This window comes from Amaranthus tricolor, chromosome 1 (genome assembly GCF_026212465.1).
Source record: "Amaranthus tricolor cultivar Red isolate AtriRed21 chromosome 1, ASM2621246v1, whole genome shotgun sequence".
Taxonomy (NCBI): Eukaryota; Viridiplantae; Streptophyta; class Magnoliopsida; order Caryophyllales; family Amaranthaceae; genus Amaranthus; species Amaranthus tricolor.
The window spans coordinates 13406203-13428724 of record NC_080047.1 but is presented as its reverse complement, the minus strand read 5'-3'; the positions used below and the strand labels follow the sequence as shown (position 1 = coordinate 13428724).

The following is a 22522-nucleotide window of genomic DNA, read 5'->3' as shown; positions in this document are numbered from 1 at the left end:
AATCCGGTCTTCTATAAACGTACTAAGCATTTTGAAGTTGATTGTCATTATGTTCGGGACACAATTCAAGAAGGTGTTATCAGTCCTTCGTAAGTGAAGATGACTGATCAATTAGCTGATATTTTCACAAAACATTGAGTAAACGACAATTCTTGTATTTACTTGGCAAGTTAGATATTTGTGATCTGCATGCTCCAACTTGAAGGGGGTGTTAAGCCTATTTAGTGTATAGCTCTTGGGCCGTTGTTATGAGCCTGTTCTAATATCTTTAGGTTGTATATAAATATACTCTTGTTGTAACACCCTGATATTTTTCCCCAATGTATTTAATAATTCACTAGTAATATTATTTATTTATATATATATATATATATATATATATATATATATATATATATATATATATATATATATATATATATATATATATATATATATATATATATATATATATATATATATATATATATATATATATATATATATATATAATGTATTATTAGGCTTGGTCATGAGATTTGCAACCCTTATTGGCAATTAGAATTATTTTGGGCCCAAACTTTTCCTTAACCCATCTTTTATTTTCAAAAAAAAAATTAAAAAAAAAGATAATAGGAGGGAAAGTGGCCAGCCCTATGGGGACTCTTGGTGGAGTTTGTAACTCTCTTAGTGTAATGAAAGATCAAGGCATTAATCCCATATAATTAACACTTCTTAATTCCTTAATCATTTTTTATTTTTGGCATCCTTTCATTTCTAAAGTTTTCAAGAAAAAAAAACATATCCTCTCAGAATTCCTCATGTCCACTTGCCTAACTCCATTATCCTTCATCATTTGGTGTTTTCCTTTACAATTGTAAGTGTGATTCCTAATATATGTTGATTCGTAAGTTTTAATTTAAAATTATTTGATTATTATATGTTTTATCTTATAATTCATGTTTAATTTATGAATTATAATTTCATGTATGATTTTGGGATGTATTTTTCTATCTAAATTGATGAAGGATGTTTCTTTTTAGGGTTTTTAGATATGCATATATGTGAAGAATAGGATTGGTTTGTCTGATAGGTGATTTTGAAATTTATATATAAATATGAATGTTCATGTAAAAAAAATGTGTGTGCGATTTTTATATTTGGTGGAAAAGTTATTTATTTTATTGGCTAATATGAGAAATTTATAATTTTTGCTAGAAAAAAATAAATACAAATATGTATAATGAAATTATTGTTGAACAACGAATTTAATCTCAAAGAAGGTTCAGAAGAATTATATAAATTTGGCCATTGATATTTAATAGGCAATGTACCATTTGGAATTCATTTGTTGATGAGTTTTGGTAAATCCCGTAGGGTTAGGAAAATGGTAAAAAAATCTGTTTTTGGAGCATTTTTTGGCTTGAAAATAGGTTAAAAATGCTTAGAGTACATTATGAATTATGAAAATTGGTTGTCGGGGGTTTTGACGCCTTTCGAACACAACAGTGAAGTCGGAATTTCAGTTTGACAGTGTTAACATACTGTTCTGGACAGAATACTAAATCTGAATTTTATTTGATGTTATGTTGTGATGAAGTATGTTGTGTGATCATGATTTGTTTGCAAGTGTGGCTTGATGTTAGATGTGTGTATGTGTGTGTGTGCTTTGATTGTGGTTTGAGAAAGTGTGAATTTATGCTTATTTCCGTATGTACGATTGAATCATGTAGGAAGTATTCGTGACGGAAAGTTGATAGGTTCATTTAAGATTTGCTTTTGCTTTCTTAAGGTACGTACACGCAGTAAAACTTTGTACATCGTGGATTGGTTTTTATAAAGGAATAATAATAATAATAATAATAATAATAATAATAATAATAATAATAATAATAATATATTGAATAAAGTATGAAGATGATGTTATGCTTTCTTAATCAAGAGATATGATTTCAATAACTTGATGAGTAGAGGTAGTATGACCTCACTAACTTTAAAGTAGACGTAGTATGACGTCAATTGGTGGAAAGATTTTACTCGCGGTTTATGGGGGCATTATGAGCCACCGCGGGGGTATGCATACTTAACCATAGGCACCGAAGTAAGGCGTGTTGCCTATGGTAGAGACTTGCTTAGGGGTTAGCTCCCCCTAATGTACTGTCTCACTCTTGAAGTTTGGGGTTTGGTCCGACAGTATGGCCGGGAAAGTACAGCAGTATCGCTGACTGACTCAATGAATCCTTTGAAATTTATTAAAAAGTAATTATTGAGCTGTAGCCGACGTATGGTAGGTTGCCATTGTGCTTTATGTTATAATGTTAATGTTATAAGAGATGTTTTGCTGACGTGTACCTTTGATCTTAACGATTCTGCGATGATGTTGTTTTCCTTTTGGGGTTAATAACTAGCAGTGAGTTAAGTTGCAGGCTGGGGAGTGAGGATTAAACCTGAAGAATAAAATAGATAGAGTACAGAAGGATTTTAATTTTGAACTTTGTTAACTTTTTAGGAATGGATTTGTTTAAGAGGCGACTTCGCTCTCGAGATGTACTCCTTGAACTTTTGGTGTCATATCTTTTATCCGCTGCTAAGACTATGATATCACTAAATAATCTACAATAACTCTAGTAGAACTCGATCCGCAAGTTTTTCTTTAAAAATTTTGTTTTCTCGTGCCTTTATGACATCTTGGTTTAACTCGGGTCCTGCTTAGTTTTCTTTTAAAATATAAAAATTTCTCTTTTAACGATCCGAGTTTTTCCGGGATGTTACACTTGTGTATACCCTAATAAAATATACTACACTATTTTCTCTATTCTTGACATAATAAAATTTAAAATAATACATATGCTATATGCTCATTATTATCAAGATGGGCATAACACAGTTATGGTCGTCGCAGGTATCCACAACGAATAGTGGAATGTACTCGCAAAGAAAAATACATGTTAGTTTCCATAACAAAATCTACGACAACATTGTGGTTGCAATATTCAGTAACCATGTTTGCGATGGAAATATGGAGCAACTAGTGTATTGAGAGACCGTCTCTTTGAGAGACATATCTCAAGCCCATTAACGATTAATGTCTACTTACGTATTCTTAATCTCTACTTACATTATCCTTAATACTTATTTACCGTATTCTTAATGGCTACTTTCAATATCTCAAATGTCTACTTACATCATTCTTAGTTCCTACTTATAATATTTTATAAAATATATAATGTGTCGATCCAATTTGAAATTGTCTCTTAAAGAGACCGTTTAATTTGTTAATATGGAATAACCTTTGCGAGGAGCGATAAATCGTCATACTGATTTCCGTTTGTTGCTTTATTTCTGTTCTTTTGTAGTGTAACGGATGATGATATTGGTGAAAATTTGAAATCTATAAGTAGAAAAATCAAAAACATGAATTAAATAATCCAAGTTTCAAAAATATTCCAAAAGTAAGCGTGAAAATCCCAAACTGATGTTTGGAGCTGTTCGCAGTTAGTAACTGCGAACAGCAAAATAGGACAAAATAGCTGTTCGCAGTTAAATAGGAAAAAATAGCTGTTCGCAGTTACTAACTGCGAACAACTATTTTGTCCTATTTGGTTGTTCGCAGTTAGTAACTGCGATGCTTCACAAAAACGCGGATCAGCTTTCTTTTTTCCCATTTTTCCCCATTTCTCAAAACCCTACCTTCACACTCGACATTCTCCCTCTAAAACCATAGATTCAATCCATCAATTCTTAAATTTCTCTTTTAATTTGGCACTTCAAAATTAGTCTGGGATACTTTAGCTTGCTCAAAGGTAAACTTGTTTGTGTTTTTTTGGTATATATGTAGTTATAATCAAATTTGCTTATTTTTTCAAATGTAGGTTACTAGTTGTTAATTTAAGACTCTTCTTAATTATCCATAAGTATTGAAGGTAATTTTTAATTGTTTTTTAGCTTTATGTTGTTTTTTGAAGTAATGTTGTTGAATTAGTTGAATTCAGTGTTGATAATGTTATTAGAAATGTTGATGTTGATGTTGGTATTAGAAATATTATTTATGAACTTATGAATTGATTTATTATTTGGATTCTATGTGTATTATATATGTATAAACTTAGTTACGTTATGGATTTTAATAATTTTTAGACCAAAAAAAGATTATAATCAAATGAATATAATGTACTTGTATGGGCATGAAGTTGATGATGTTGTTGATTTTCTTTGTATTAATGTAGAAAATAGCATCATTTCGCGTGACTATAGTATGTTTTTGGAATGGTTGTATTCGAGAAAGTAGTGGCAAAATTCATTATGTTGGGGGAAGACATAAGTTGTTTGCATGCAATTCGAACATTAATTTGAACCACTTTAAACGTTTTATATGTTCTAAGATTGAGTTGGACCCTACTGGAAGTACCGTAAATATAAGCTTTAAATATGACATGAGTGGAGAATTACTTGCCTTTCCTGTTGAGGATGATGAGGCTATAGATGCTATGTGAGAGCATTCAAAGTCCACCCAAATTCCCTCTTTGGAGTTATACGTAGAAAAAGTACCATTAGAGAATGTAATTGCTTCTAATTCTACTCCTACCCCTATGCCTATTTTAACTCAGGAAACTGTAAATCCTGTCGTTTCTTCCGCATCTTGTACTTTTTCTCAACCCCCTACGAATCGAGTTCCAATTGATTCAATAGTTAACTTAGGAGAAACTGCTGAGATAGGACCTTGAGGATGATGGAAATGAGAGTAATGAGCTCATTGACGATCCTTTTGAGGACGATGTGGATGTCGATGAGGATGCGCTAGCAAATGACATGACCCTAGGCAACATTCCTATAATCATTCCTCCTACACCTTATGCCCTATGTCCACCTTTAGACGAGTATAAGGAGGACAATTCATGGAGGACTTGGGCTTGTGATACCACATACACCGAAGATGGAGAGTTTGAGAAGGGTATGATGTTTGATAGCAAGGAAGCGTTGTTGGAAGCTATCAGAGTGTATCATATTCACAGAAATATGGAGTACAAAGCGGAGACCTCGAACCAAACTGTCCTTACCTTGAAGTGTAAGCGGGGTTGTTCATGGAGACTTAGGGCTATGTTTGATTCTTATTTATCTTCATGGTGTATTGTAATGTATAAGGGTAAGCATGGTTCTTGTGTATTAGGTAGTGACACTGTTTCGGCTTGACACATTCACCTGACATCTTCTGTCATTAACAATGTCATTAGAAATTGTGTTGTTAAAGACTCATCCATTAAGGTATCTGTCTTACGGCAGATGGTTAAAGATCGTTTTGGTGTGGATGTGAATTATAAGCGACCGTGGTGTGCAAAGCAACAAGCCTTGTTGTCCATTTACGGGATCTGGGAAGGTTCTTACTCACTTCTTCCACGCTTTTTAGAAGCTTTGCAACATTCCAACCCGGGATGTGTTAAGTGGTATTTTAAGGAGGACAATGACACGGGTGTATATGTGAGACCTAATATTAGAACCTTCCAACGTGTCTTTTGGGCCTTTAAACCTTGCATTGAAAGCTTCAATTATTGTAAACCTCTTATCTCCATTGACGGGTGTGTATATATATATATATATATATATATATATATATATATATATATATATATATATATATATATATATATATATATATATATATATATATATATATATATATATACATATATATATATATATATATATATATATATATATATATATATATATATAAATATATATATATATACATATATATATATATATATACATATATATATATATATATATATATATATATATATATATATATATATATATATATATATATATACATATATATATATATATATATACATATATATATATATATACATATATATATATATATACATATATATATATATATACATATATATATATATATATACATATATATATATATATATATATATATATATATATATATATGTATAGGGTCGCATTCAGGTGCAAACCACAGTTCTATGCGAACCGTGAGAACCAAAAAATGTGTTACCTTTTTAAAGAAAAGGTGCTACTTTTACACAAAAACTGTGTTACTTTTGTTTTTAAAAAAATCTGGTACTTTTTATCAAAAAACAGTAACTGTCAGAAAAAAATATAAACCCAAAGTAACACGTTTTTCTGGTAAAAGTAACATCTTTTTATATAAAAAGTAACACCTTTTTATGGTTCTCAAAATTCTTATATAAAGATAGTTCTCTCTCTCTCTCTCTCTCTCTCTCTCTCTCTCTCTCTCTCTCTCTCTCTCTCTCTCTCTCTCTCTCTCTCTCTCTCTCTCTCTCTCTCTCTCTCTCTCTCTCTCTCTCTATATATATATATATATATATATATATATATATATATATATATATATATATATATATATATCAAATAGTAGATAAACGAACAATTTAATAAAGATAAAAATAACTACTATCAAACAATATTTGCTATTAACTTGAATAAGACTCGATTTTCTAATATATGTTTCAACTCTATGTATCATAAAATATGATAAATTATTTGAATATTATATTTTGAAGCTCAATAATATTTCCAATTAATTTCCTTAATTTTAAAATCATCTAGGCTCTAATGTATTATAATTAACTAAACCTAGATGCTATTACAAAAAATAGAGACAAAATTATAGAATTGTTAAATCACCAACGACACTACTATTGAAAAAGAGAGAAATATATAATAATCTATTCCAAGTATCAGGAACACCAGGAAGACACCAATGACTACAATCAGCACGAGTAGACAAAGTATCTTGATAAACCCTTGTAAGATTCCTCCAATCCTTAAATCTGTAAATTGATGGATGTGCATCTATTCTATATTGTGACAATTTTGTGATGTTCAAGTATTTAACTTTGGGTTTTCTGATCCCTTTAATGATATTTTCTATAACATTAACCAATGGCTTAGGATAGGAAGACTTATAGGATTCGTCCATAATAGGCTGTGTTTTGTTGTAGCACCATTGATCATGTAAATGAGTTTTGTGTTCCATAGAAATGCTCCTGAAAAATACAGTTGTTTTAATTGGATCCACATTTTGCTCAATCCATGTCTGCCATGTTCTCATGCCAAGTTCATATGCTTTCTCTAATGCCATGTCATCTATTAACTTCCCTTCATATTCAAGGTAATCCCATCTGAAAAGTTGTGCCAATGCAATTTTTGAGTACTTTTATTAGTTAGTCATTTAAATTCTTACATAATTTTAAGATTATTCTTATTAATACACACCAAATTCCATTTTCCATTTTCGATTTTTAAAGTAAACCATTATAATTACACAGACTACGAATATAAGATCAAAGTCATTTTTTTTTTCTTATTAAGTAAGAATGGCTAAAATGCTTATAATTAAACACAATACCGTGTTGATTATTATAATATAAGATCAAAGTCTAACCTTTTTCTTATTAATTAAGTAAGAATGGGTAGAAATGCAAATATAATTATATAAATTTATGTAAAAGATGAATTTAGAAGAAATTATTTTGATATATAAATTAATAATTATTGTCAAGTGTATATCAATTAAGGGTAATTCTACAATGGTTCACCCACTGTAATGAAATTAATAAAAAATTATTTAATTTAGGAAAAAGTGCCAAAAAATACTTAATAAATTTTTTTTTCAAAAAGTAACTAATAAAAAAAATTTTGCCAAAAAATAACTAACAAAATTGTTTCTTTCCAAAGAGTATCAAGTAACATTTTCCTTCAGTTGACCGTTAAATATAACAGTTGACTACTCAAAATCGAAAATTGTTCTTCCCCATCTTTAATTTTTTTTTTTTCAATTTAACTTCGATTTTGAGTAAAAAGTAGAAGAAGAAGACAATGAAGAAATTAAATTGGAAAAGAAATTGAAGATGAGGAAGAGGAATTTTCGATTTTGATCAGTCAACCATTATATTTGATGGTCAACTGAAGGAAAATGTTAATTAGTACTCTACGAAAAAGAAAAAAATTTTATTAGGTATTTTTTGATAAAATTTTTAATTAAGTACTTTTTGAAAAAAAAAAATTTATTAGATACTTTTTGACATTTTTCTCTTTAATTTTTATATTAAGTTTGAGATTATTGGTACTGATTAAAAACATTTATTAATTTGTGAAAAAATATTAAGTTTTTAGAAATTATTTACTATTTAAATATTATGTTTGTATTTAATCATTTTTTCAATAAAATACTAAAAAAAAAATAAATGGCTTAGATTATTTATTTATGATGGGTGATTTAAAAGTCAAGTACTATAAAATTACCTAATGATTAATATGATTGAACGGTACAAAAAGTTGCATCAGTACTAACAATTTTAATATAATAAGTATATTTAATATCATACTTTTATTAAGGAAATCCGATCCTATCTTAAACGTTGTGCCATTGCAACTTCAACTTAATATATAGTAATAATAATATAAGCCTTCTGAATCACGATAAACAAAAAGTCTATACTTTGATTTTCACATGTTTTAAAATTAAAGGAATTGAAGGATTATAACAAAATAGATTTACACATTAAATTTTGTATCACTTATAATATTTCAGTTCAACAAAATATTCAAAACACTAACTCAAATTAGATGCAAAGTATCATTAAATTAATAAAAATTAATTTAATAACAAGATATAATAAAGGACATATTATAACGAATGAAACAAACCTTTTATATTTTCCAGTTTGAGCCCACCAATGGCCGGAGTTGAATACCATGATATCAGCGTCTGACCATAGCACTGAATTAGGTGAAAGTCGATCCAGCACAAGAACCTTTTTACCACTCTCCTTGTAGTTTAGATCGAATTCAGTTAGAAATGGACTCCAATAAAATTCAACAGTCATGTTATAGTCCTACATTGTTCAAAATCAAATTAGGATCAGATCAAGATCTTGAGAAATTCTCATACAACAATATTCCATCGCTCTAATTATTAATAACTCCAACCTAAACGAAATTTGAAATTAGAGGAGATTTCAATTAATCCATAATATTATCATCAAATATTATGTACAATTTACATAAATTTAGAAAATTAATAATTCATACTCCACGATTTAAGGAGCAATTTTTAATAATTAAATACCTTAGCTGTAAAGGTGATGACAGGGACTGAACTATTGTCACGAACAACAGCACCAGATGCAGGAATGGAAGTGTATAGAATGCAAGCAAGAGATTCCCACATATTTCTGTTTAATGAATCTCCTACTAAGATCACCCTCTTATTTCTCAGTCTTTCTATCATATCTGTTCCATTTAGCCTACCAGATTAAAAACAACATTATGATCAATAATACATCAAAATATATACATATATCAAGAAATCCACAACAATTTGTTAGCTAGCCCTCTATTTTACATTTTTTCGAAATTTTATGATATCAAATGACAAAGATTAATAATATTCTCTTCACTTTATCCGTAAAAATATTCTTATCTTTTACACAAAAGCAAAACAATAATAAACTTGAAATAAAATTATGATGAATCAGACGTGATGGAACACTTTACACATACTAACATACTAAAAGGCGAAGAAATTAAATGAATTAAAAAATAAGGCAAAACTAAGTAAAATACGTACTTACAACGGTATCTCACAATCTGTAGCCTCCCAAAACCATCTTTCATAAGCAAGATTCGGCCTTCCATTTTTTTGGCAACTCATTTTCTCTTCCAAAAAAGGACATTTGAGTGGATCATAACTCGGAAATTGTTCAGGTTTATAAACCCATTTTCCATCAAACATATTACATTTTTTATTTTTGTTTTTGTTTGGGTATTTATTTCCATCACTAAAACTAAAATTAGAAGGATCCATAACTGCAAAAAAAGATTTAGTAGCAGTAAAAAGACTTACATTGTGGTTAGTGTTTCCTAAAAAGTGAAGCACAAAAAGCCAACCGATTAAAGTTCCTAAGGCGAAGAGTTTCCATGTCTCATTCACGGATGATTTTAGCTCCATAGAGCTAATTTTATATGTATATTTAATGTAGGGCTAAGTTTCATGTATATATGGAATATAGTGGTGGTTTCAAATATATATGTCTAACTTTATGTCACTCCCTTTTTCTCATCAAGCAATAAAAAAGGTTAATTTTAAAGTACGTAAATCTTTACTTACTCCTATGTCCCTTGAGTTTCTACAAATTGATTTGCTTAGTTTTGGAATTTAATATTAATTCCTGTTACATCTGACTGTTGATCCTATCAACTATTTATAAATAATATTGTATTTTTAATCTATAAGCTATAATATGTAATTATGTGGGATTTCGTTTGATTCATCTGCATACAAAGATTAATCAATTATAATAATTTTAATTATGTATAATTAAAGATATTAATAATTAAATTCGTACATTGATAAATGTGCCTAGTCAATGTAACATTTAGACTGAATAGGAAGGAGTAATTTGATATTTTGATTGTTGATAGAAAGATTAGATAAAAAATGATTCATATGGAGTGTTTGTTATTAAAAAGGTGAATAAGGCTTTGTTTATTTCACCTAATTTTTACTAAACAACCGATTAGAATTGAATTTCACTATTTTAAACTAAATTTTAGTGATTGCAACTATATTTTTATTGATTAAACAGATTGAAGCTGATTTTTATATATTAAAGTTGATTTTTTTTGATTGATGCTAAATTTTAGCAATTGTAACTAGCTTGATTTTTACTAATTATAACTAAATTTTATTTAACTAATTTTTGTTGAACTAATTTATACTAATAATAACTGATTTTTACAAGTTGTAAGAAAATGAAATCATGCCTCTTTTATCATGTATGACAAATCTTGGACTTCATCATATGAATTTCAATAAAAGGCTTTACGTACACTTGAAACAATAAGCAGAATTAGCCGATTTCTAAGCAAAATTGATGGTACTCTTAGCAATGATGCATGAGATATATGATACATTTTCAAACTATGAGGCTTCTTATTTACTGGAAGTTGACTTTGATCATAATCCTAGCCAATAGCTATGATAGTTGTCAAGTAAATATCCTATTTATATTTTTTGTATTATTCTAATTATCAATGTAATTATTTAGTTATAGGATTATATTCTATAATTTTATGAATGTGTAAATTTTTCTATCCTAATTATTAAAGTAACTAGTATTTTTGTTATAGTGATTGCTTGATCTTAGGCATGTATCAAGCCTCTCTTGTAACAATATAATTGAGCAAATTTATATTTTCATATTCTTTACATGGTATAAAAAGAGTGTTAGAGTATATCATATATTTAAGGGCCTCTACTATTAGTTTAAATTTTTGGTTAAGTTGGTTTCTTGATATGGTATCAAAAGCCAGTGTGACAAGAGGTCACAGGTTCGAATCTCTATCACCCCTCATTCAAAGTGGAATATTCAGTGTCAGTTATGAGAAGGGTTTATGTCGCATCCATACTTCTAGCCCAAAGGGCTTTCGTGTGAGGAGACGTGTTAGAGTATATAACATATCCAGGGGCCTTTACCATCAACTTAAGCTTTTGGTTGAGTTGGTTCCTTGACAGAGAGCAAGTACATCTTGATAAATTTTTTTTTTCTCCCTCTGGTCATCTAATGTTTAATGTATAGTCTTTCTCTGACAAAAATATCAAATCATCTAATGTTTTTCCCTCTTCAAGTTGATCTATGTACCTTTCTCTTCTTCTCTCGTCATGGCTATTTCATCTTCCTACATACAACTTGTCCTTTTAAATATTTTTTCCCTCACATTATTATATCCATTTTTCTAACTTACATCTAAAAAATTTCTAATACTAAAAATGAATTTTCACTTTTTTAACCTCATTGTTGTTCCCATATTAATGGTTGCTTAGCATTGGAATCAATTTCCTTTCCTAATTCTCTTAAATCAACAAATACTCCTACAACTCTATCTCACTCCAAATATTTTGGATGTCAACGCATCAAATCTATTGTTCTTTCTTGTGCTTTCTAAATTTTAACTCCAGTCCTCTTTATCTAGACTCATGGCCAATTTAAGCAAGTAACTACATGTCCAAGATTGAACTTTTAATGTTACTAAAATCCAGACTGCGAATGGTGATTTTGTTAATGATACTAAAGCTGGATCGATTGCTATTTCCCCTTCTCTACAACTTAATAATTGTCTTTTAATTCCGAAATTAACACATAAACTTCTGTCTATTAGTCAGTTAACCAAGGAATTACATTGTACTGTTCTCATGACCTCTACTGGTTGTACTGTGCAGAATGCTCAGACAGGAGCGATCATTGGGCGTGGTACTGAGAGAGGAGGATTATACTATGTGGATGAGGCTGGTCATAAAGGTCATACATCGCTTGCTCGTCGATCTCCTAATCACCAACTACGAATGTGGCATAGACGTCTTAGACATCCCTCAGTAGGTTATTTGAAACGTCTTTTTCCATCTCTTCGTAGTTGTAATAATTCTTTGGACTGTGAATCTTGTGTGTTAGCTAAAAGTCATAAACATTCATATTTTTCTAGCTTATCCCGGACTCATGAACCTTTTAAATTGTTACATTCTGATGTATGGGGCCCCGCTCCTGGTTTTAACTCTCAGGGTTTCTCATATTTTGTTATCTTTATTGATGATTGCACTCGTATGAGTTGGCTTTATTTTTTAAAACACAAATCTGAAGTCTTTGATGTGTTTGTTACCTTCTATAACATGATTGTAACCCAGTTTCACACTCATCCTCAAATTCTTAGATCAGATAATGGGGGGGAATATGTTAATCTAAACATGAAACATTTTGTTAATGATCATGGCCTTATACACCAAACTACATGTCCCGATACCCCCCAACAAAATGGTGTGGCTGAGCGAAAAAACAGAACTCTTCTTGAGATTAGTCGGGCTCTCATGCTTGAATCTCGGGTTCCTACATCTTATTGGCCAGAAGCTCTTGCCACCGCCAACTACCTAACCAATCGCCTTCCCACCAAATCCCTAAACTTCCAAACTCCCCTTAATACTCTTAAAACACATCATGAAGTCCCCTCTTCCCATTATCTTCTTCCTCGGGTTTTTGGGTGTGTTGTGTATGTTCATCTACCCTCACGGAGTCGTAGCAAACTTGAACCCCGGGCTGTCAAATGTGTTTTTGTTGGATATGGTACTACACAAAAGGGATATCGATGTTTTGATCTCATTTCTCACCGGATGTATGTGACTTTAGATTGTGAGTTCTTTGAGGATTCCTATTATTTTTCCCCGCTTCGATCTCAAGGGGAGAATCGTAGTGAGGATCTAAGCTGGCTCATAAGTCCAAGTAGGATAGATCCAAAAGAGCAAGTAGGTTACACCACCGACACTGCCTCTGAAACCCTTGAACGTCTTACTCTCCAGTTCACTCCTGCTCTTGAGCATCCTGATTCTCCTGAATCACCTGAGGTAATGGGTAATACTTCTGATAATATGATGGTTGATAATGAAGATACAGAATTCAGTGTTGATAATGAAGATACAGAATTCAGTGTTGAAATTAATAATGATCAGGGTGTTGAGATGTCTAACAGGTATGAATTACCTCCGAGGAAAACAAGGGGTGTTCCCCCAAAGAGGTATGATCCAGAATATGAAGCAAAACGATCTCGATATCCCACAGACAGAAACAATGTTGAATCTCTAGCTCAGGTGGCATTAGCCTTTAACGTATCTCTGTACTCCAATAAGATACCCAGAAATGTGGAAGAGGCTCTTCAAAATCCTAAGTGAAAAAAGGCAATGGAGGAAGAAATATCTCCACTTCTCAAGAATGAAACTTGGGAAAAATGTGAGCTACCCAAAGAGAAAAAGGCAATAGGCTGCAAAATGGGTGTTTACTATCAAATATCATGCAGATGGAGCCATTGAGCGTTACAAAGCTTGACTTATAGCAAAGGGATATACTCAAACATACGGTGTAGACTATTCTGAGACAATCTCACCAGTAGCCAAGATTGATACCATCCGGGTTCTTTTCTCGATAGCAGCAAACAAAAATTGGCCCTTACACCAATTTGATGTAAAAAATGCATTCTTACATGGTGAACTAGAAGAAGAAGTGTACGTGAAACCTCCTCCAGGATTCTCAGAAACATACAACTTAAAAGAGGGGTGTAGACTCAAGAAAGCTCTATATGGTCGCAAACAATCTCCTCGTGCATGGTTTGGGAATTTTACATCTGCTATGAAGAAGTTTGGATACACACAAAGTAATTCAGATCACACAGTGTTCCTTAAGAAAATAAAAGATTGAATTACATGTCTAATCATCTATGTGGATGATATGGTGATCACAGGTGATGATACAGATGAGATACAGATATTGAAGAAAAGACAGTCAGGAGAATTTGACATGAAAGACTTGGGAAATCTAAAATACTTTCTTGGCATTGAAGTTTTACGATCAAAAAGGGGAATTTTCATTAGCCAAAGAAAATACATCCTAGATCTCTTGGCAGAAACCGGCATGCTTGATTGTAAACCTGCAGATACACCCATTACAACAAACCATGGGTTACAGATAATTGAAGGAGAAAAGCCCACAGATCATGACCGTTACAGGAGATTGGTAGGAAAACTCATTTATCTCTCACATACTAGGCCGGATATCGCATATGCAGTAGGTGTAGTCAGCAGATTTATGCACAAACCACAAATCCATCATATGACTGCTGTTATGCGAATACTGAGATATCTGAAGAAAACCAACAGCAGGGGGCTTCTGTTTCGAAAGAATGATAATTTGGATCTCCTAGCTTATACAGATGCAGATTGGGCCGGTGATAGAGACGACAGAAAATCAACTTCAGGATACTTTACCCTAGTTGGAGGAAATCTAGTCACTTGGAAAAGCAAGAAACAAAAGGTAGTAGCACTGTCTAGTGCAGAAGCTGAGTTCCGGGGGATCGCAAAAGGTATCACTGAAATTCTATGGATCAAGAGACTTCTTGGGGAATTAACCTTTCCACAGAAAAGACCATGTAAAATGTTCTGTGATAATCAAGCAGCCATCAGCATCTCCGGTAATTCAGTACAACATGATCGAACAAAACACGTGGAAATTGACGACACTTCATCATAGAAAAACTTGAGAAAGGTGTTATCGATCTCCAGTTCGTTCGGTCTAAAGAACAACTTGCAGATATTCTCACTAAAGTTGTTTCTACAGAGACATTCAACAGCACCATATGCAAGCTAGGTCTCGCTGAATCCTACGACCTAACTTGAGGGGGAGTGTAGGAAATCAATAGGAAATCAAATAAAATCAAGAATATTCATTAGAAATCAGTATATTGTATTTTAGGAATTGTTTTATTCAGTCCTTATTTCCTTCCTAAATTAGATGATGAATGTAATTATATATGCCTGTAAATACTCAGAAGAAGATTAAGAATTATATATATATATATACATATATATATATATACATATATATATATATAAATATATATATACATATATATATATATATATATATATATATATATATATATATATATATATATATATATATATATATATATATATATATATATGCTATTTAAGTTAAAGCATACGCTACAGAACCTTCATGTGTGATTAGTTTGAATTTAAGTGGTTTTATCGAGTCGAATTGAATTTGACCAACTTTAGTAATAACAAATTAATAAAGAGGTGGTAAACTATAATATGTCAAAAACTTCTCCATCCCGAATTCATTACTTAGCTTTATTTTATATATTTGGTAGAATCAATCCTCAATCCCCAGTAAACAATTATATACAAAGTTCTAAACACAAATAATATCTATATCAGAATTAAAGATAGAAAACATGCTACATTTTGTATTCTTACAATCTAAATATATCTACATAATAAATAAAAATTCTCTTCATATTCCATTTGATTTACACTTAATTTTTATTTTTAGTTGTTAAAATTACTTTATACCCATTATCATTTTGGTAATGGTCCTCATCACCCATTTTAAATCTCATTTATAATTTCATTAGTCTCTCCTATTAATGGCGATATAAACGATAATTTCACTAAAAATTATGTTGTTTGGGCCTATATGGCTTATGGTAAGTAGAAAAAATGAAATGCATAAACTAATATATTAAAAAAAAGCACGAAATAAGTGAAAATCTAACTTATTTCCAAAAATAAACGTGTAACTTTCAAACCTGAGGTTTGGGCGAACAGGTGTTTAAATTTTTAAAAAGTTGTTCGCAATAAGTAACTGCGAACAGGCTTGTTTTCTGTTCACAGTTAGTAAATGCGAACACCATCGAGCATAAACACAGCTGCAAGTCCCTTCCTCCCCATTTTCCCCAAATTCAAAATCCTAACCTACCAAAACTCGACATTCCCCTTTCAAAAACCAATCTTAGACCAATTCTTACATTCCTCTTTCAATTTGGCACTTCAAATTTAGTCTGGGATACTCTAGCTTGTGCGAAGGTAAACTTTTGCGCATTTTTTTGAACATATATATATATATATATATATATATATATATATATATATATATATATATATATATATATATATATATATATATATATATATATCGTTTTTTTAGGGTTTTAATGAAGTTTGGTTATTTACTCAAATGTAGGTCACTAGCTCTAAAATCTACATTCTTCTTATTCATCCACAACTGATCAAAGTAATGTTTGATTGTTTTAATAGCTTTATTTTGTTGTTTTTTGAAGTATTATTGTTGATGGGCGTATTGAATTAGTTGAATATCATCTACATTATCTATTATTAGAAATTTTGATGTTGTTATTTGAAATATTACTTATGAACTTATTAATTGATTTATTATTTGAATTTTATGTACATTATATATTATTAGAAATTTTGATGTTGTTATTAATTGATTTATTAGTTGAATTTTATGTATATTATAAATGTATGAACTTAGTTACATTATATACTTTATTACTTTATATATCAAAATGATTATAATCAAATGAATATAATGTAGTTGTATTGACATAAAGTTGATGATGATGTTGATTTTGTTTGTATTCATGTAAAAATGGCATCATTTTGTGTCACTATAGTATGTTTTTGAAATGGTTCTATTCGAGAAAGTAGTGGCAAAGTTCATTATGTTGGGGGTAGACATAGGTTGTTTGCATGCAGCTCGAACATGGATTTGAATCCCTTTAAACGTTTTATATGTTCTAAGATTGGATTGGACCCCACTAGAAATATTGTAAATATAAGCTAGAAATATTGTAAATATAAGCTTTAAATATGACATGAGTGGAGAATTGCTAGCCCTTCCGGTTGAGGAAGATGAGGTTATAGATGTTATGTGGGAGCATTCAAAGTCTACCCAAATACCCTCTTTGGAGTTATATGTAGAAGAAGTACTCTTAGGGAATGTAGGTGCTTCTAATCCTTCTCCTACGCCTATGCCCATATCAACTCAAGAAACTCAAAATTCCTTTGTTACTGCCCCATCATATACTCCTTCCCGACCCCCTCCGAGTCAAGTATCAAGTGATGCAGTGGTTAAATTAGGAGAAAGTGATGAGATGCAACCTTGGGATGATGGTAATGAGAGTAATGAGCTCGTTGACGATCCTTCTGAGGATGATGTGGTTGTCGATGAGGATGCCCTAGCAAATGATATGACCTTAGGCAACATTTCTACAATTGTTGCTTCAACACCCTATGCCCTATGTCCACCCCTAGACGAGTATGAGGAGGACAACTCCTAGTGGACTTGGGCTTGTGATACCACTTACACCAAAGAAGAGGAGTTGGAGAAGGGTATGATGTTCGATAGTAAGGAAGCTTTCTTGGAAGCTATAAGAGTGTATCATATTCGTAGAAATTTGGAGTATAGAACAGAGACTTCAAACCAAACTGTCCTTGACTTGAAGTGTAAGCGGGGCTGTTCGTGGAGGCTTAGGGCTACGCTCGATTCATATTCATCTTCATGGCGTATCATTACGTACAATGGTAAGCATGGGCCTTGTGTTTTGGGTAATGACACTGTCTCTGCTAGACACATTCACTTGACATCTTCTGTCATTAACAATGTGATTAGAACTGTGTTGGCAAAGACCCATCCATTAAGGTAATTGTCGTTAGGCAAATGGTTAAAGATCATTTTCGTATAGAAGTGAATTATAAGCGAGCGTGGTGTGCTAAGAAACAAGCCTTGTTGTCCATATATGGAACATGGGAAGGTTCTTACTCTCTCCTTCCACGCTTTTTAAAAGCTTTGCAACATTCCAACCCGGGCTTAGTAGTTGAGTGGTTTTTTAAGGAAGACCATGATGCGAGTGTATATGTCCGACCAAATATTAGGACCTTCCAACGTGTCTTTTGGGCCTTTAAACCTTGCATTGAAAGCTTCAATCATTGTAAACCTCTTATCGCCATTGACGGCACACACTTGTATGGTAAGTATCGACATACCTTATTGACTGCCATTTCCCAAGATGGTGATAAGGGAATCTTTCCATAGCGTTTGCCTTAGTTGAGAAGTAGCGTATAGGTGCATGATCGTGGTTCATGACTTTTATTTGCAAGCATGTCACACAAGGATGGGTTTATGCGTTATTTCTTATAGACATGCGGGTATTTTAGCAACCATGGAAGAGCCGGAGTGGCAACCACCTTATGCCCATCATAGTTTTTCTTACGTAACTTGCTTAGCAACTTTAATCGTGCTATGGGTAATGTTCAGCTGAATAAGTTTTTTGGTAGAACTGCTGAGCAAAGACAATAAGCTAAGTTAATGAATGCCTTGAAGGCAATCGGGACTCTAAAACGAGAGGCAATTTTCTAGATTGATGACGTTGATGAAATGTCTAAGTGGTCGTTGTGTCATGATGGAGGTCATAAGTATGGCGTCACTAACACAAACTTAGCTGAAGTTTTCAACTATGTGATGAATGGTCTACGTTTCTTATCTTTGTCAACACTAGTTGAATTCACCTTCTATCGGGTAAACGGTTATTTCGTTCAAAGACGTGAACGTGCTAGTGCATGGTTACTTGGAAGACACATGTACACATCACATGCCACCAAAATTATCAATAGAAACATGCAGAAGGCAAACTTTCATGAGATAATTGCATTTGACTATAGAAGAGGTGTTTTCGAAGTTAAGACTGGGAGGGGAAATAGAGGATCGTCTAAGGGGGGGTAAGATTCAACGTGTGGACATGAATCAAAGGAAGTTAAGACCTTTTCACATCTCCTTAAAGGTGCTGATAAGGGCACCATTTCAAGGTACGGCAATGCGTACCTCTTATATTTGATAGCAGTTGTTTTGTTTGCTGATAAAACAAACAAGCAAGTTCAACTCCTATATTTGACATTACTTGACAACCCTTGGGAACGCATCGCCGAGTATAGTTGGGGCTCCGCAGCCCTAGGATACATGTACAGGAGGCTTTGTGGTGCTGCAAAGAAGAATGTCAAGGAGATTGCAGGACCATTATCCATATTACAGGTAACAACATTAACATTTGATTCTAATTTATACTTGGTAAATTTCATGCTATTACAGTTGCTTTTGTTAGTTGTAGGCGTGGGAGCATATTCTGATCAGCCAACCTTACAAAACTGTTGGACGTGGTGAAGCTGCTCCTCCGCAACAACCTCCACCAGATGTTGCATATGGATCACGGTGGAATTTTGCGCGCCGAACGCGCAAACACACAAGGACCGGTCTAGGATTCTATCGGGATCAGTTAGACCTTCAGCGACCCAACCAGGTAGATATTTCAGTACTCATTAACATTACTGCAATTTAGTTAACACATCATTTACATTTTCATAACATATGTTATAGTTTTTGTGGGACCCATACCCTGTCGAAGCCGACGCAGCTATGCCCGAGCACTCGGGGATTCAGTCAGGTGCATGGAGGGCTTCTGTGCCACTATATGCTTCGACATTGTCGAAGTACATCTACTGGAGTGCATACTGCGCCAATATGGGTTGGTACAAGGCATTCCACCATCTTGCGACACTGAACCCGACTTACACCTGATTTCGCGCAAGAATCAGGGTACGGCGAATTGGATGGAAATCAACGGGTGCCACATCGCTCTTTGGGATCATAGACTGGAGCTACTAGCCCAAGGTGCGCCAATCGATGTTGTTGGTGCGCCTTCTACACGTGACTACATGCCGTGGTTCCTCTCCATCACTCGCCGATGGATGACACCACGTAGCATCATTGCAGCGGTCCATTATGCTCCTGCAGCGCCTACGATGACCCAATATGTAAGTCTTCATTTGCATTTAAATGATTCAGTTGCCGATTACATAATATAATGTTACATTAACTAACTATTAATTGCAGGCACAAGGTGTGGCAACCGTGATCCGGTTTAGCCACGAGGAGCCAGTGAGGGAGATTGCGCAAGGCATGCTCCTCGGCACGCAGTTCCAACACTTCAAACCGAAAGTAGCTGCGGAGTCGTCACCGGCTACCGCCTATTTGCACGTCTCATCTCCTCCTTGTGACGTTCACTTGGAGGAGATGGACTTGTCATACCCCGGTGACATTGCGGGATCTCGCAAGCTGGGCCATCCCAGCCATCAAAATACCAATCCCCTCCCCTACCAGAGCGACACACGAACGCCTCTTACTACCGTAGGAGGCGTAGGAGGCGTAGGAGACCAAATCAGTTGGATAGGGTAGATGAGGGTGATGATCGTTAGCTTTAGGTTTTTGAGTATTTTGATTGACTATGTATATATATGTTTATTTACTTGTATATTTCAAACATTTGTATATATTTAGAAGCATTAACAAAATCAACAATAATTCAATTCAACAATAACAATAAAAAATTAATCTAAATTATAGAAAATTACCTTAACTTAGGATGATAAATTGGTGAAGATGAATGAATGAATTGAGTTATAAGGTTTTGGTATTTATAGAAGATTGAACTGGTCAAAAAAAGTCAAAGAGCTGTTCGCAGTTCGTAACTGCGAACAAAGGAAAACCAAGAACTTCGAACAGGGGTTGACCCTTTTTGACCAGTTCTTTGACTTTTTTAGCCAGCTCTTCTGTTCGTAGTTAGTAACTGCGAACAGCTTCAGACCTCAGGCTTGGAAATTAGACGCTTATTTTAGGAACTTTTTCATGGTAAGTACGGGCCGCACGGAACAAACTCCAAATTTGTCCTACACGAGTGATCCCAAATATCATTTTGATAGGTATATTTGCAATTTTTCAAGTAACACCAATTCTTACTAAAGATTGTCTCTTATAGAGACATCCCATTTTGGATCGGCCCATTTTTAAAATTTAAAAAAAATAATCAAATACAATTAATTACTCTCTCTTTGTTCCATTTTTAAAACTTCTTTCTCTCAATAACTGTACAACTTCTATTTATGATTCATTCAATATCTCTCTTTCTTCCTTGACATTGATTTTCTTCCTCTTCCTCTTCAAGTGTCATTCTGGGTTGATTTTCTTCCTCTTCATCTCCAAGTATAGCATTTTGGGTTTCTTCTCAAATCATATTACAATGGAATATTTAATGTGAGAATTCGATTATTTTGAAAGGTATGAAAATTTAAGATTTTATTTGTTGAAATGATCGTAATCATAAATGTACAATCTTCTTTTTTTTAAAAAAAAAAAAAAGCTAAGCTTCATCAATGGTGGATACAATGATGTTGAAGATGACAACAATGTGTACTGTTTAGGAGAAAGTAATGAAAGCAATTGCAGTTATAAATTCATATATTTGGTGATATAACCAAATAATTGGTATTATAACTATGAACATTTGACATAAATTGATATAGTTGGGAGTATAACATTATTTAGTGTGGGTTATATCATTTTTAGTTGGGGCTATAACATAATGTAGTTGGGAGTATAACATTGTTTCGTTTGGGTTATAATATAGTTTAATTGGGGTTATAACATTGTTTAGTTGGGGTTATGACACAGTTTACTAAGGGTTATAACATTGATTAGTTGGGGTTATATGTTCAAGTTGGGTCTTAACACATTTTTTATACATATGACTATATATGATCATACAAGCAAACATGCATAGTTATAATACCAATTACGTATAATTATATTACCAAATGTTCAGAATTAAAACTCTAAACCCTTTTAGAAAAATTTTTGTTCTGTCAGCCTAATGTCAAATGTTCATAGTTATAATACCAATTATCTTTGGTTATATCCCCAAATATATGAATGTATAAACAAAATTGTTTTTATTACCTTTCTCCAAATGATAGACATTGTTGTCTTATTTAACATCACTGTTTTCCACCATTGAAAAAAAAAATCAAAACATTGTATTCGCATAATTACAATCGAATTCAAGCATTATATCTTCCATTGTTAGATGATTTGAAGAGCAAACAATGATGGTACAATTAAAGCTTGTACAAGGGAGATGAAAAAAACTGATTTCTTCATTTCGAGGAAGTAATAAACACGGGGAAGAGGAAGATGGACAGTTACCTTTCACATTGCTTTTCACACGC

The 22522-nt window shown here is 32.5% G+C and overlaps 1 protein-coding gene across 1 annotated transcript; it reads right to left on the bottom strand.

The window, feature by feature from the left end:
• Positions 1-6631: 6631 nt before the first annotated feature.
• LOC130822490 (protein trichome birefringence-like 40) lies at positions 6632-10094 on the bottom strand. The gene is made up of 4 exons (XM_057687664.1): positions 9618-10094; positions 9113-9290; positions 8692-8879; positions 6632-7163 (listed from the first exon to the last, which is right to left on the bottom strand). The coding sequence occupies exons 1-4, from the start codon at positions 9992-9994 to the stop codon at positions 6647-6649; spliced, it is 1260 nt and encodes a 419-aa protein (XP_057543647.1). The 5' UTR covers positions 9995-10094; the 3' UTR covers positions 6632-6646.
• Between the last annotated feature and the right edge of the window lie 12428 nt (positions 10095-22522).